At 36.5% G+C, this 12906-nt stretch overlaps 1 protein-coding gene across 8 annotated transcripts in view; it reads right to left on the bottom strand.

The window, feature by feature from the left end:
- The window catches only part of LOC120782686 (rho GTPase-activating protein 7), a 246354-nt gene that overhangs the window by 17702 nt on the left and 215746 nt on the right, over positions 1–12906 (bottom strand). For 2 of the 8 annotated variants that reach the window (XM_040115133.1, XM_040115140.1), the window contains exon 1: positions 8101–8744. The exons of 5 other annotated variants lie outside the window; for them this stretch is intronic. In XM_040115133.1, the coding sequence (XP_039971067.1) occupies positions 8101–8230 (130 nt within the window). In that variant the 5' untranslated portion in view covers positions 8231–8744. Of the gene's footprint in view, positions 1–8100; positions 8746–12906 lie in introns of those variants that run through there. One more of the 8 variants, XM_040115124.1, reaches the window with a different exon arrangement.

The following is a 12906-nucleotide window of genomic DNA, read 5'->3' as shown; positions in this document are numbered from 1 at the left end:
TAGGTTGATGTACATATATGTTTATGTGTGTGTGTTTAATTTAACGCCTTACTAACTCTAAGTACAAGCGTTTCTAGGATGAATTTTTTGTTGTTGTGTGCTAAACTTTTAACTTTGTAAAGCGAATTAAAAGCTAAATAATTGCATTGAAACCGAGTTGTGCGTATAATTATAACGGAACCAAGCCTAAGCTTGGAGAGGGAAATCTCGCTCATAAATATTACAGTGCAAGATCACCAAAGCAAGGAATGAATTCACAACAATCTGCCCTTTGCACAAGCGCGGTGATTATGCAACGCATTTGAAGTGCGATGTTTTGTACTCAAATAATAATAATATTAACTTAGTAGAACAATCATTTTATAATATTGAAGTGGTATTTTAAAAATTAAATTACTATGTCAATTTGAAACAAACTTATTTTATCGATTTCCTTCAAATAACTTTTTGATTCATACTCTGAAGCTTTTTTACCAAATTAGTTTATATAATTACAACACTAAATTTAAAGTTCCCTGAACTCTTTGTAATAGGACATTAAAAATTGTTGAACTTTTTCGTTCAGGTGTCGTGATAAAAGCATTTACAACGTGTATTAATATAGAGGACTACTAACCAATCACACCGCCCACAAACGATGTGCCTTTACACTGAGCATACAAGGTCGATCGTCCAACTGTTGGTGGGTGGACGCTCTCGTAAAGGATGAACACTAATTGAAAATGTAGTTCAGCGTGAAAAGCAACTGCATGTATCTATGAGCTGCCTACATACCATACACCTACGATAGTGACACACCATGGCGTATACTTTACGCACTGCTGCTCTCATTCTCGAATATCCCCGTATAGCATATTATGTTGCGAAAGTAATGAGGGCATAAAGTGATTTTATTACGAACTTTGGGAGATAAATACTTTAATTGATTTACCTGCGCCTAATTATTTTCAGAAACATCCCACAAAATTCCATCAGGTCACTATGTAAATGTCATTAGTTTGGTCATTTAGCTTTACAGTAAATGCTGTGTTATGTTTAATTGAGTTTCTGCGGATTAAAGTGTTTTATAATCGCATTGATTTTTAAGTGAGGCAGCAGGAAGGGTGTTGGAAGCGCGTGTCGTCGAGTTGCTGGCTTGTAATGCAGTAATGGAATTTCTGCTATCGACAGCAACAGTACGCCGTTTGCTTTGTGTTCGCTCTTATTGTTACACTTGAGGATGTGTGGCATATTGCATATGAGCAGGTGGGTCATTTAGTTAGTACTGCATTTGTTGGCTGCCTTCGCAAATGAAGAAGACAAACTCTCTGCCTGTTATATAAGGAAATCTTTTAATTAATATTGCAATGTGTAGACACTGAAAACTGAGTCGCCGGAAGAAGGGTGGGCCACTTGTTTCCTGTTAGCTGCATTTCTAGAGCATTATATACATATGTATATATTGAACATATCACGTGAAAAACTGCCGGTGCGCAAAGCTCGCAACTGATTGGATGTCGAGGATGTGATTGTTATGGCGCAAAACAGTTTTAACATTGATTTAAAATGGAATGACTCTGACATGTTCAATGATTTTTTATAGTAATCCCCACATTTTTGCAGTATGAGCTTATAAGCGTGGTTACTTAAACTAAAAATAAAAAAGTAAGGAAGTGCTAAGTTCGGGTGTCATCGAACATTTTATACTCTTGCAACATGCAAGAATCAAAGCCCGGAAAATACGGTGTAAAACGTCAACCTGAGGATGGAAATCCAAGCAATTTTACATATTCGTAAACTATACATAATTATATAATTCCTATACTGACAGACACATAAGGTTTGTTAGAAAGACGAAAACCATTGTATGTACATGGAAGTTGGTGTAGTATCGACATGCTACTAATATGTCACTTACTAAAAAAATAATCATATATAGTAAAGTCAGCCGGATGTTTGAAAATCCTGATATTAGTTATATGGGGGTAAGTCAAGCTTTCGCTCACATTTATCTATTTTAGACACTAAGACACACTGTTATGAGTTGAACACGCTAACTCATTTTCACTGAGATAACTCACATATTGGCTGATGTATGCGGTACAAAGTCACCCGGAAGTTCGATTATCGTAATATTAGGTATATGGGGGCTAAGAGAAGTATTGATCCGATTCAACCCATTTTTGACATACAGACATACCATTATAAGGGAAAGATTATCCCTGAATTTCAATTATATATCTTAAACACTGGCCGATATTTTCGTCCAAAAGTCAACTATAGGTGCTAGGGTCCAAATATTCGGTACCTAGGGGCTTGAACAGTTTTTACTGGATTTGAATAATTTTTGGCCATAAGGTGGCATACACTAAATTATTCGTGCAAAATTTAATCACGTTATATTTTTTTCGGTTAATGACGATTTGTGGGCGTGGCAGTGGACCGATTATGCCACTCTGCGAGCTTGAATTTTTTTTGTACTAAGGAACCCATATACCAATTTTCATCGAGATATCTCAATATTTACTCAAGTTACAGCTTGCAAGGCTGGCCGGACGAACGAACGGACAGACAGACAGTCAACCGGATTTTGATGATCATTTATATATATGACCCTATATCTATCTCGATTAGTTTTAGGTTATACGTACAACCCTTATGTGAACAAAACTATTATGCTCTGTAGCAGGTCGTTGCAAGAGTACAAAAATATTGTGAAATATTTAAACTCATTCGAAGAAATCATGAATAAAATATGCTTATTTTTCTCTGAACAATTTATGTATATTCGTAATTTTCTTATTTTCAAACGAACTCCCGGAAACTTTGTATATTTTTGCCATACGAAATATCTCAATTTAATTTTTTCTGACAACAATACATTTCTACAATATAATTATAATTCTGCTGAAATTATTTGAGAAAAATTGAATTTCCGCAGACTTTGAACTTAAAATTGCATAATATTGAATAAATACATACACACATAAACATATATATATGTATATAATATATACACGAAGAAAAGAGTGCATGAACTCACATGAAGGCGGGTGGCATGCATGTACTCGTATATATGTATTTGCAAAGCATCGCGCATTTTGTAGAAATTATTTAAATTCATTTTCGCGCCCTTGTTCATCTTCTGACAATGTCATTTGAGTTTAGACCGCAAAAACATGGCGTGGCAATACAAATCAACCAGCTGATAATGCCATTTGATTATCGTAATTAATTTGAAGACGCATTCTAGTAGGTTCGTCAGCCAGCCACACGATGTACGAAAGCTGCGCAATCGAACGAAAAGTTGCACAATATCCTAACTATCTAAAGCTTTTGGACCATTTTGTTGTCATTGCTTTTATGCGCTCATAAATTAGTTAATAGAGAAAAGGATATACATATTATTCCACGTCGAAACCAGCGTTTAAATATATTTATCCTCAGTTATAACACTTTATTTGGTGAAAACCAAATATTTTGTAATTTTTATTTTGATAGTTAGTGAAATTCGCGCAAATCATTATATTAGAGATACGATAACAATTTGGGTTAAATATTTGTAGACAAAACTCTTATAGTATGTATGTATATTCCTATACATATAATTCCCATAAACTTTCAGTATGTCAGTAGGGTTCTGATGAAAATCTTACACCGAACTATTATAAAGCATATTCTTATATGAGGGCTAGGGGAACTTTTGATCCGATGCTAAGACTTTTTGGCACAAGGGCACATCAAGAAAAGATTGTGATATATCTCACAAAATTATCTATATTTATATATTATATATGTGCATATAATATTATAAGATCAGCGTGACGAGCTGAGCCGACTTACCAATGTCCGTCTGTCTGTGTGTATATCTTCGAGTTCTTCAGTTTCTGAGATATCGATCTGAAATTTTGCATACTTTCTTTTCTCTCCAAGAAGCTGCTTATTTGTTCCAACCGCCGATATCGGATAACTATAACATATAGCTACCATAAAAACTAAATTATCGGAAACAAGTGGTTTTCCATTTAGCGGAAAATTTCACAAAACTTGATATGGGTTCTTGGATAAGGCAATTTTGCATTCATACTAACCGATTGGAATGAAGTCCTTGTAAAGAATCTTTGGATTTGTGAAGGGTATTGTAGCTTGGGGGCAACATATTCTGTATCTGGGGGCTTGGAGAGTTACACTTCAATATCGCCATTTTTTTACTTTTACTTCGTCAGTGATCATCTCGATTTCAACACTGTAAAGTTAAAGTTGACATAGTTCAGCGAATTAAAAAAAAGGCAGCGGCTACGCTGGCTAGGTCATGTTGTCCAAATGGACGAAAACACTCCATCTCTGAAAGTATTGACGCAGTACCCGACGGGGGAAGCAGAGGAAGAGGAAGACCTCCAATCCGTTGGAAGGACCAAGTGGAGAAGGACCTGGCTTTGCTTGGAATATCCAATTGGCGCCAAGAAAAGAAGTAACGACTGGCACGCTCGGCTTAACTCGGCTATAATCGCGTAAGCGGTGTCTACGCCAGTAAAGAAGAAGAAGAAGAAAGTTTAAGAAAGAAAGTCCATGGCTATCAGGGAGGAGCTGCTGTAGGTAAACAAAATCATAACAGAAAGTATTACCGCTTGTTACATATTTCAGGAAAATTAAGTGTGTAGTGAATTATTTTTAGTATGCAATTTACAGTAAGCAGCATTTTAATTGCCTACAATTACGCACATTTTAAAGTAAAGGATAAGCTATTATTAGTTTAACTGAAAATGTAATCTAATTTGCTCAAAATTCCCCTCTGGCCACAAATAATTTCTAAAATTAACTAAATACAAATAGTTAAGTTACAAGTTACAAAAATCCAATAAAAATGTTGAGCTGTACTTGAAATATTTATAACGTTTGCTCAATGACGCAAAAGGGACACACTTGTTTGCAACTGGCGAAAAGGTAGCAAATGCAACAGGGTAGATAAGTCAAGTGAATTTAATTAATGCTGCTATTTTTGAAATTTAAAATTTTATACAGATGCGTGTACACATAAACATGTAAATAAAAAAGGACAACGCTGAATATTTTCATTTTGCTCTTTATGAATTTATAAATGGCCGTTTGTTGGTATGGCAATGTAATTCGCTCCTGAGTGTGTTCTTCGTTTTGTTTGTGAAATAGGGCGCAGCAACGTTCATGCCGCAAAACGTCCATCGTCACTCAGTAAAGCAACAAGTGGAGCCACAAGTGGGCATGCGATGACTAAATGAGTACATATGTACAAGTATGTATGCACGAATACATGTTTGTGCTTATAGAAATATGCGCATGTGTAAGCATGCAAAAAAAAAGGCATGCACTAAGCGGATATAAAATTAAACAGCAAAAGGGCGATAAAATACACTGAAACCGAAAGTACGGATACTTCGTTGCCAAGGACGAGCTTATAGACTTACAGGCACATACACGCACTCATTTTTAGATGACATTAATGGGCATGCCTGCAACGCAAATTGAAACTTGCGAGTTAATATAATCGAATTTGGACAGAGTGACGAGAGATAGACGACAGCTGCTATCTCGCTATCAATTTTGCCACAACTAAATCACTTTTGCAGTTACTCAGTTAAAGCCAATTGAATTGAGCATTCTTTAGATATTTTAAATAAAAAAGCGCATTTTTTTAAATCTTGGAAAAGGTAAATAATAAGCAATTATTATATAATGGATTTCCAAACTCATACAAAATTGGTCATTTAGTGAAATAATATTACTAATTATGATTTATAATGTATTCAATTGATCTTCATAAGCAATTTGGAAATATTTATCAATGGCAGTAAATACTTGTCGTGCATGTTTATTATTATTACTATTATTAATTTATTATTTATTATTACTGTTTGTACATACCATAATTTAAACAAATATCGTTTAAACTAACTGAAATACTGTTTTAAATATGGCTAACATTGGAGAGTGGTGGATAGAACACAAATTTGCCAAATAGAGATATCAAGTGGTTGTGAAATTGAAACACTGTAATCTAACAGAATAATTTGTTGCTTTGTATAACAAAATTTTGTACTATGGAAAAGTTTAGAGCTCAAACGAGCGAAGAGAAATTGCAAACCCAAGAAGCTCTACGTTTTAGAAGCAAAGTTAGTAGCTGCTCTCTTTAGGTACTGCAGAAACCAACTGCGATCAAAATATTAATATCAAACTTTATCACGATGATATCAAATTTGTATGAGTGAATAAGTTAAGACTTCAGGAAATTCGTAATAATTTCAACAATAGATATTAAGTATATTCATATTAATGTCTCTATATGGAAAACTTTACAAAATGTATGCGTGTGTGTCATATTACAAATTGTGGAACCACTAGATGAGACTCATCTTAGCCGTATGCCAGGTAGAGATCAATGTATTTAATTTAACAAAATATTTTTCGAACATTTTTAAAAAGTAATCAAACAATAAATTAATGAAAACCCGAGCTTTAAGAATCTTCATTATTATTGAAATTCGGTAAAATTTTTGACGAATATATTTTCTACCTGGTCCGCTTATATTAAGTACGAACACTGATGATAAATTTACTTGTGTAACACTGGTCTGACTGAATGCTCCCATTTGCTTTTGTGTGGGTGTGTACGTTTTTAGCCCGACATGTGTTTACACTTGACACAGTGCTGCATTAGGTGAGCTGTTTTGGAATATATTCGTGCATGGATATGTGAGTGTATGCAGATGTAAAGTATGTTCTGATAATTATGTATATAAGGGGACAATAATTGTTGCAGACATGTGTATAAATTTATAGCATGCGAGCTTAATGAGCGCTCTCTCGGCTACTAATTGATGCAAGCAGACAGAGCTGTGAACGAAAAACAAATACTAATTACAGTCGAAACTCTCTATAACGAGTTCTATATAGCGAAGTAAATATTCAGTCCCTTGGAATTCGTTAATTCATCATCGAACTTGCAATTTCTCACCACTTGTATACATATGTAAGTACAAGCCTTTGTATCTCTATAATTTTTTAAAATAATTTTTGAATATGCATTGAGTGGAGATTTTATTATATTTATATATGTTTGGGTTAATTTTAAAATAAATATTCCATACATGTAGATACGCACATAAAATTAGCTTGAAGGGAATATTCGCATTGCGTCTTTCCACTTTTCGCGTGCTTGCTGATTGCCTCGAAGGTGTGAGAAATGTAAGGCGGCAGGCGGCAATTGGCTTTCAGCGCCTTAGCATAATATTAATAATTTAATTCTAATTTGCGCAGCGCTTAAAAAATTATTTTGTTTTAATTTTCCTAAAGTACAGTAAGTGCCGGATACAAGTGGTTAAGTGGAGTGTTAGCGAAATTACTTTTCTTTTAGATTTGTTGTACTATTACGAGTTGAGAGCTCATTTTAATTTCTAAGGTCCTGCTGTCTCGTCGAACGAATTTTGTTTCGTGAATTGCACTCGGAACTACATTGTCTATCAAGAACTTGAAAATCCGACTTTAGAATCCCAATCTCTTAAAATTAGACGTTTCTTAACAACAGCGAAGCTTAAATATTTAGAACTCGTTTTCTTACTCTTTACGACACCCTCACTAAACTTGGTAATATCGACTAGATTTTCGATATATTTTCCGATTGTTGTATTATGAATTTTCCAGCACACAAAAATCTGATACAATTTATGAAATAAATAAATAGTAAGCCATAACTTAGTGCTTGTGTAGTCGCCGAACGCGCTGTTTCGTACGAGTGACGATCAATATTGAACAGACCGCAGAGAAGAATCGCAAATCAGCAATTATCATAAAATTCGCGAATTTTACTTAGATAAACACTACAAATTCTCGGAAAGATATTCAAAATTTCCAGCATTTTTCAACGCTATGAGAAACTATGTACATAAATTAAGAGAAAATCGTGAAAAATACCAGCAGCAAAGCTATCGAGTGTTAGCCTCAACAGCTGGTACTTTGTCATTGAGTTTTTGAAAATTTAGAATTTTTAACGGTTTTCGCGGCTGGTTCAGTGCAGTGACACGTGCACGCGCACATATACGCCAACAACGCTGAGTAAGAATGCTTGCGAGCAATAACAATGGGACCCACCTGCGATTTTGCGTTCGCGCATTTTGCGCCATAATGCTTCCGCCTTGCGTTTGGGCCAGTTTTCGAATTTTTGTGAAAAGCTGCGAAAGAATTTGTACTCGCGTATCGTTATCGACATGCGACGCTGCATTTTGATGGGCTGCGCGTTGGCCGCCGTTGGTGGCGGCGACGGCGGCGGTGACACGGGCGGTTGTGTGCCGTTAATGGTGCTGCCGAATAATATGGCGAGTTAGCAAAGGAGCTTTTCTTTGGTTTTTGTTTCTTTTGTTTTCGCTATTAAGATTTTATAGCGTTTTGTTTTCACTACGTTGCGAATGGATACAAGCTCGTGAGGTGAACAAACAACTGAAATTGTTAGGCGATTGATTTTTTATTCAGTGTCAACACACACACGATTTTGGCGCGCTATAAGTCCACTGCGTTTAATCTCCAGCTCTAGTGGATTGGCCGACCTTTGGCCACTGCCAGTGAACATTAAGCAAACAACTTTTTATTATTATTTATTTATTGACAATTTCACCGTTTAACTGGCACATTAAAAATTTTCACATTTAATTTGTTTACTGCTGGTCACAAATTGTTACCAAAACATTGCTACGCAAACGCTCTGAATGCTCGACACTCCGCAAAATGAACTTGCTGCCGCCGCTTCGACGCGTCTATAATCAACGGAGCCTGTAAAAGCACTAATGAATATGCGAGCAACTTGGCGAAATGGTGTGCAAATGTGGCGCAACAGTGTGCTGACATGCCACTACCAATACCACACACACACACACTCAGTCGAAAGGAGGCGTTAGCGGGCATCATAGACACAGTCATTTGGGGCTGGTGCGGCGGCGCTTTGACTTTGAAATCGGTAGTCTGTAGTCGTATGCTGGCATGGTTAATCGTATGGCTAACGCATCGTTAGACTGAGTGTCTAGCTGGCAGACTGGGCACTTGGCGATTGCCTTCTGCCTTCTGCCATATGCCACAAATTGTGCGCCGTGTTTCATCATCGACTATCTGGTTGCGCTGTGTTGTTGTTGTTAGCAGTGTAGGTGAATGTAAACAATGACGAGTAGAGCGAGGCTGAGCAGCCGAACGCCGACGTTGCCTTGCCGAGCAGCCGAGCGAACTCATCATTGTCATTGTAATCACCATCGATACACGATTGCTGGTTCGCGCGCGCATTCGTTACGTTATGGGCACAAATATGAAATATGCAGCTGAAACAAAAGCAACAGCAGCATAAAGCCACCAACAGAAAAAAGCAACACCAACAAAAACTATGTGGCAATGAAACTTCTGCTGCGAGCAAAGCGCTTAAACGACGTGCGAACAAAAACCGTTAGTGTGCATAAGGATACGATAGTGCGAATACACATAAATACATACATACACATGTATATATTGTCTATAAATTCGCACGCCGGTATTGCTGCGGGCGTGTGTGCGCGTGCTAATGATGGCAAGGATGATTATAGTAGTCACGTTCGCATCAATAACGTCACTGTGATGATGAAATGATGAATTCAATGATATTCAAACGAACTTTCATCGGTGGTGTGTGTACAGTTAGCATCAGCTCTATGTATGTATATGTGGGTATAATATGCATTGTTCTGGCGTTAATTAACAACTTTTTTTTATTTATTTTCGCACTAAGCAGCACTTATGGATTTAGTTTGATGACTTTTAATTTCCACATTGTTCTTGCAAATTTCTTTCCCATCATAATTGTAATGAATTACGTCAGAGACAGCTTACACGTTAACCAATTAATGTGAGTAAAATGTGTTATGTTGACCTAGTACAAGTTGTGTAAATTGTGGTGACACGGCGTATACGCGATTATTAGATTCGATTAGTTTGTGAGCTTGATGGATTCACAGGAATTTAATAAAACACTTACAGCGTATGACGGGTAGATAAACAAAATAATGCGAAGGATAAATAAAATATTAAGGATTCTATATATGTGTGTGTAATAACATGTATAAAACACTTTTTTAGTGCTTTTCATGCAACTTTATTGCGAGTTCAATACGCAGAAGCGAATGTTGATATACATACAATGTATATACTACATATACTACTGTGTCCAAAAAATAAGACATTTGAATTTAAACTGCGCGCGTCGAAGGATTTGGAGAATTATTTTTTTTTTAGGTTGGTGACTGTCAGTCACATTTATGTCAAATTTCATGTCAAAATATTCATTAGTGTTTGAGATACGTGTCGTTTTGTGAGCTGCAAAAAGTGAGTTTTTCGTTTTTTGCATTGTCGAAATTTGTTGAGCAAAGAATTTGCATTAAATTTTGTTTACGGAATCAATTTTCTGCTACGGATACGTTGAGGATGGTGCAGAAAGTCTTTGGTGATGAGGCTATGTCTAAAAAAATGTTTACAAGTGGTATAGTGAGTTCCAAGCCGGCAGTGAACGTGTCGAAGAGGAAGAGCGTCCAGGGCGACCATCAACCTCAACCGACGAAGCTCAACAAATGAAAGATTTGGTGTTGAAAACCGTCAACTAACAATTAGAGACCTTGCTGATGAAGTTGGCATATCGAAAGGCTCAGCCAATACTATTTTGAAGGATGTTTTGGGCCTCAAGCGCGTCAAATCTCGACTGGTACCGAAAACATTGAATTTTTTAGAAAAAAGGCGTCGCTTTGAAGTGTATGAAACGATGCTTTCCGACTACCAGGGTGTCATGAAACGCATTATAACTGGCGATGAGATTTGGATCTATGCGTACGACCCCGAAACAACCGATCAATCGAGCGAATATCGTGCCAAAAGAGAGCCGAGACCAAAAAAATCACGCCAAAGTCGCTCAAAAATCAAGGTCATGTTGACAGTCAACAAGGAATATTATTTGAACGTTATGCGTCGTTTGCGCAACACTATCCGCCTAAAAAGGCCGGAATTGTGGAAAGACAATTTTTGGTTTTTACACCACGATAATGCACCATCCCATACTGTCCTCGTAATTCGTCATCATTTCGCCAAAAACTCAACCCATATCGTTCCGCAACCACCGTATTCACCTGATCTAGCGTCGTGCGACTGCTGGCTGTTCACCAAGCTCAAAAGACCGCTCCGGGGACACCGTTTTTATACGATAGAGGAGATTCAAGCCGCAGCGAAGACGGAACTGAAAGCCATCCCGGAAAGTGACTACAACCAGTGTTTCGAAGATGGGAAAATCCGTGCATTGCATCGGGAGGGGATTACTTTGAAGGGGATGAAATTGATTTGGAAGAATAAATAAAGAATTTTCAAAATAAATACAATGTCACCTTATTTTTTGGGCACAGTAGTATTTTAATTTCGGCCATATATGATAAAATGATTCGATAAGGTAATCTTGCTTTTAAGCTAAATTAGACTGGTTGTATTTAAGGGCAAGTATCAAATTTTACTCACTTTATATACATAAATATCCCGTCTAAGCGACGACAATGAAGTTCTCCTTATACTTTGTGGTTGTCAAAATCTATTTTCTACACAAAGTTTCGAGGTAAAACCTCAACTTATGATCCATCTCTCTTTTGTAGCAAATATTTATAGCAAAGACTCATTCGAGGTGATCTCTACATAAAAGCCTACCATGGGGCAACTGGTCATCATTGACAACGCGCTTGAATCAAATTAGGCTCAACAGATGCAAGCGGTTTGTTTCAGTGGCACGTGGTCATGCCGGTCCTTTTTACAGACGAACAAATCTTCGCTGCTACGTAAAAAGTGTTATTTTAAGGGTTCAGCATAGAACACAATTTAACTGCCATATTGGATTGGTGGGGGGTCTCCTGTAAGGCATTACTCCTCTTCACTTCAGTGAAAGGATGTGGAATACAGTTTGTGGTCAGAGTTGGAGAACATGGCCTGTCGAGCGTTCAACAGAACAATAGAAACTGAGCATGCTGCCGTTGATTAGTGGTCGAATTGTCTGAGGGCATGTGTGAAAGCAAAAGGTGATCATTTCGAATAATGCTTTTATATTTATTTAACTTTAGGGACTACATAGGTTTAGGGGTTTCCAAAAAACTAAATTTAAATTGTCTTATAAAATTTTACAACACCTCTAGAATATTGTTCTAATTTCTCAAGTTGATCCGAGTAATAGTTTCGGAGATACATTTCATTCATTTTTTTATATGAGAAAAAAATTCTTGAAAAAAGGCTGTTTTTTAAACATTGGGAATCCACATAACTCCCTAACAACCTTGTACACAACCTGTTTAGAATGGTTTGTTCTGTGTTGTTGTTGGAAAATTAATCGCATTTATTTTCAAAAACCTTTAAACTTTGTACTCATCTATGTTGTAACTAAAAATGGTTGCACCGAAGCTGTAACATTCTTCACAAATAAACAAGTTTTCCATACAAGAACTTAATCAGCTTGTATGGTATCTATATGTTGTAGTGGTTCGAAATCGACGGTGCCGGCAAAAGAGCATGTTCTTGGGCATGTGTGCAAAGTTTTAGGGCTACATCAATTGAAGAAATAGTTCCAGAATATACAGACAGATGGACATGACTAAACCAAAACAGTTTTCTCTTTGGTCTTTATTATATACATATATGTATATTTTGGTAAGGGTATAAAAATTACTGGGCACAGAGAAAAAAAACGTATATGTGTATTTGTGTGTCTTATTTACATCCTAAACTTTGTGTTACTTAAATTTCATTATGACGAATACTTATTCACTTTATTAATTCAATTCAGAATAACTAAATGTTTGCTTGCAGACTCGCATTTATTTTATTTCCCAGAGTAGTTTCCAGAAACAATTTCCGTTTGCTGGTGCGGCT

Source organism: Bactrocera tryoni, chromosome 1, assembly GCF_016617805.1.
Source record: "Bactrocera tryoni isolate S06 chromosome 1, CSIRO_BtryS06_freeze2, whole genome shotgun sequence".
NCBI lineage: Eukaryota > Metazoa > Arthropoda > Insecta > Diptera > Tephritidae > Bactrocera > Bactrocera tryoni.
Note: the sequence above shows the minus strand (reverse complement) of the source record. Positions and strands in the feature narration are given on the sequence as shown.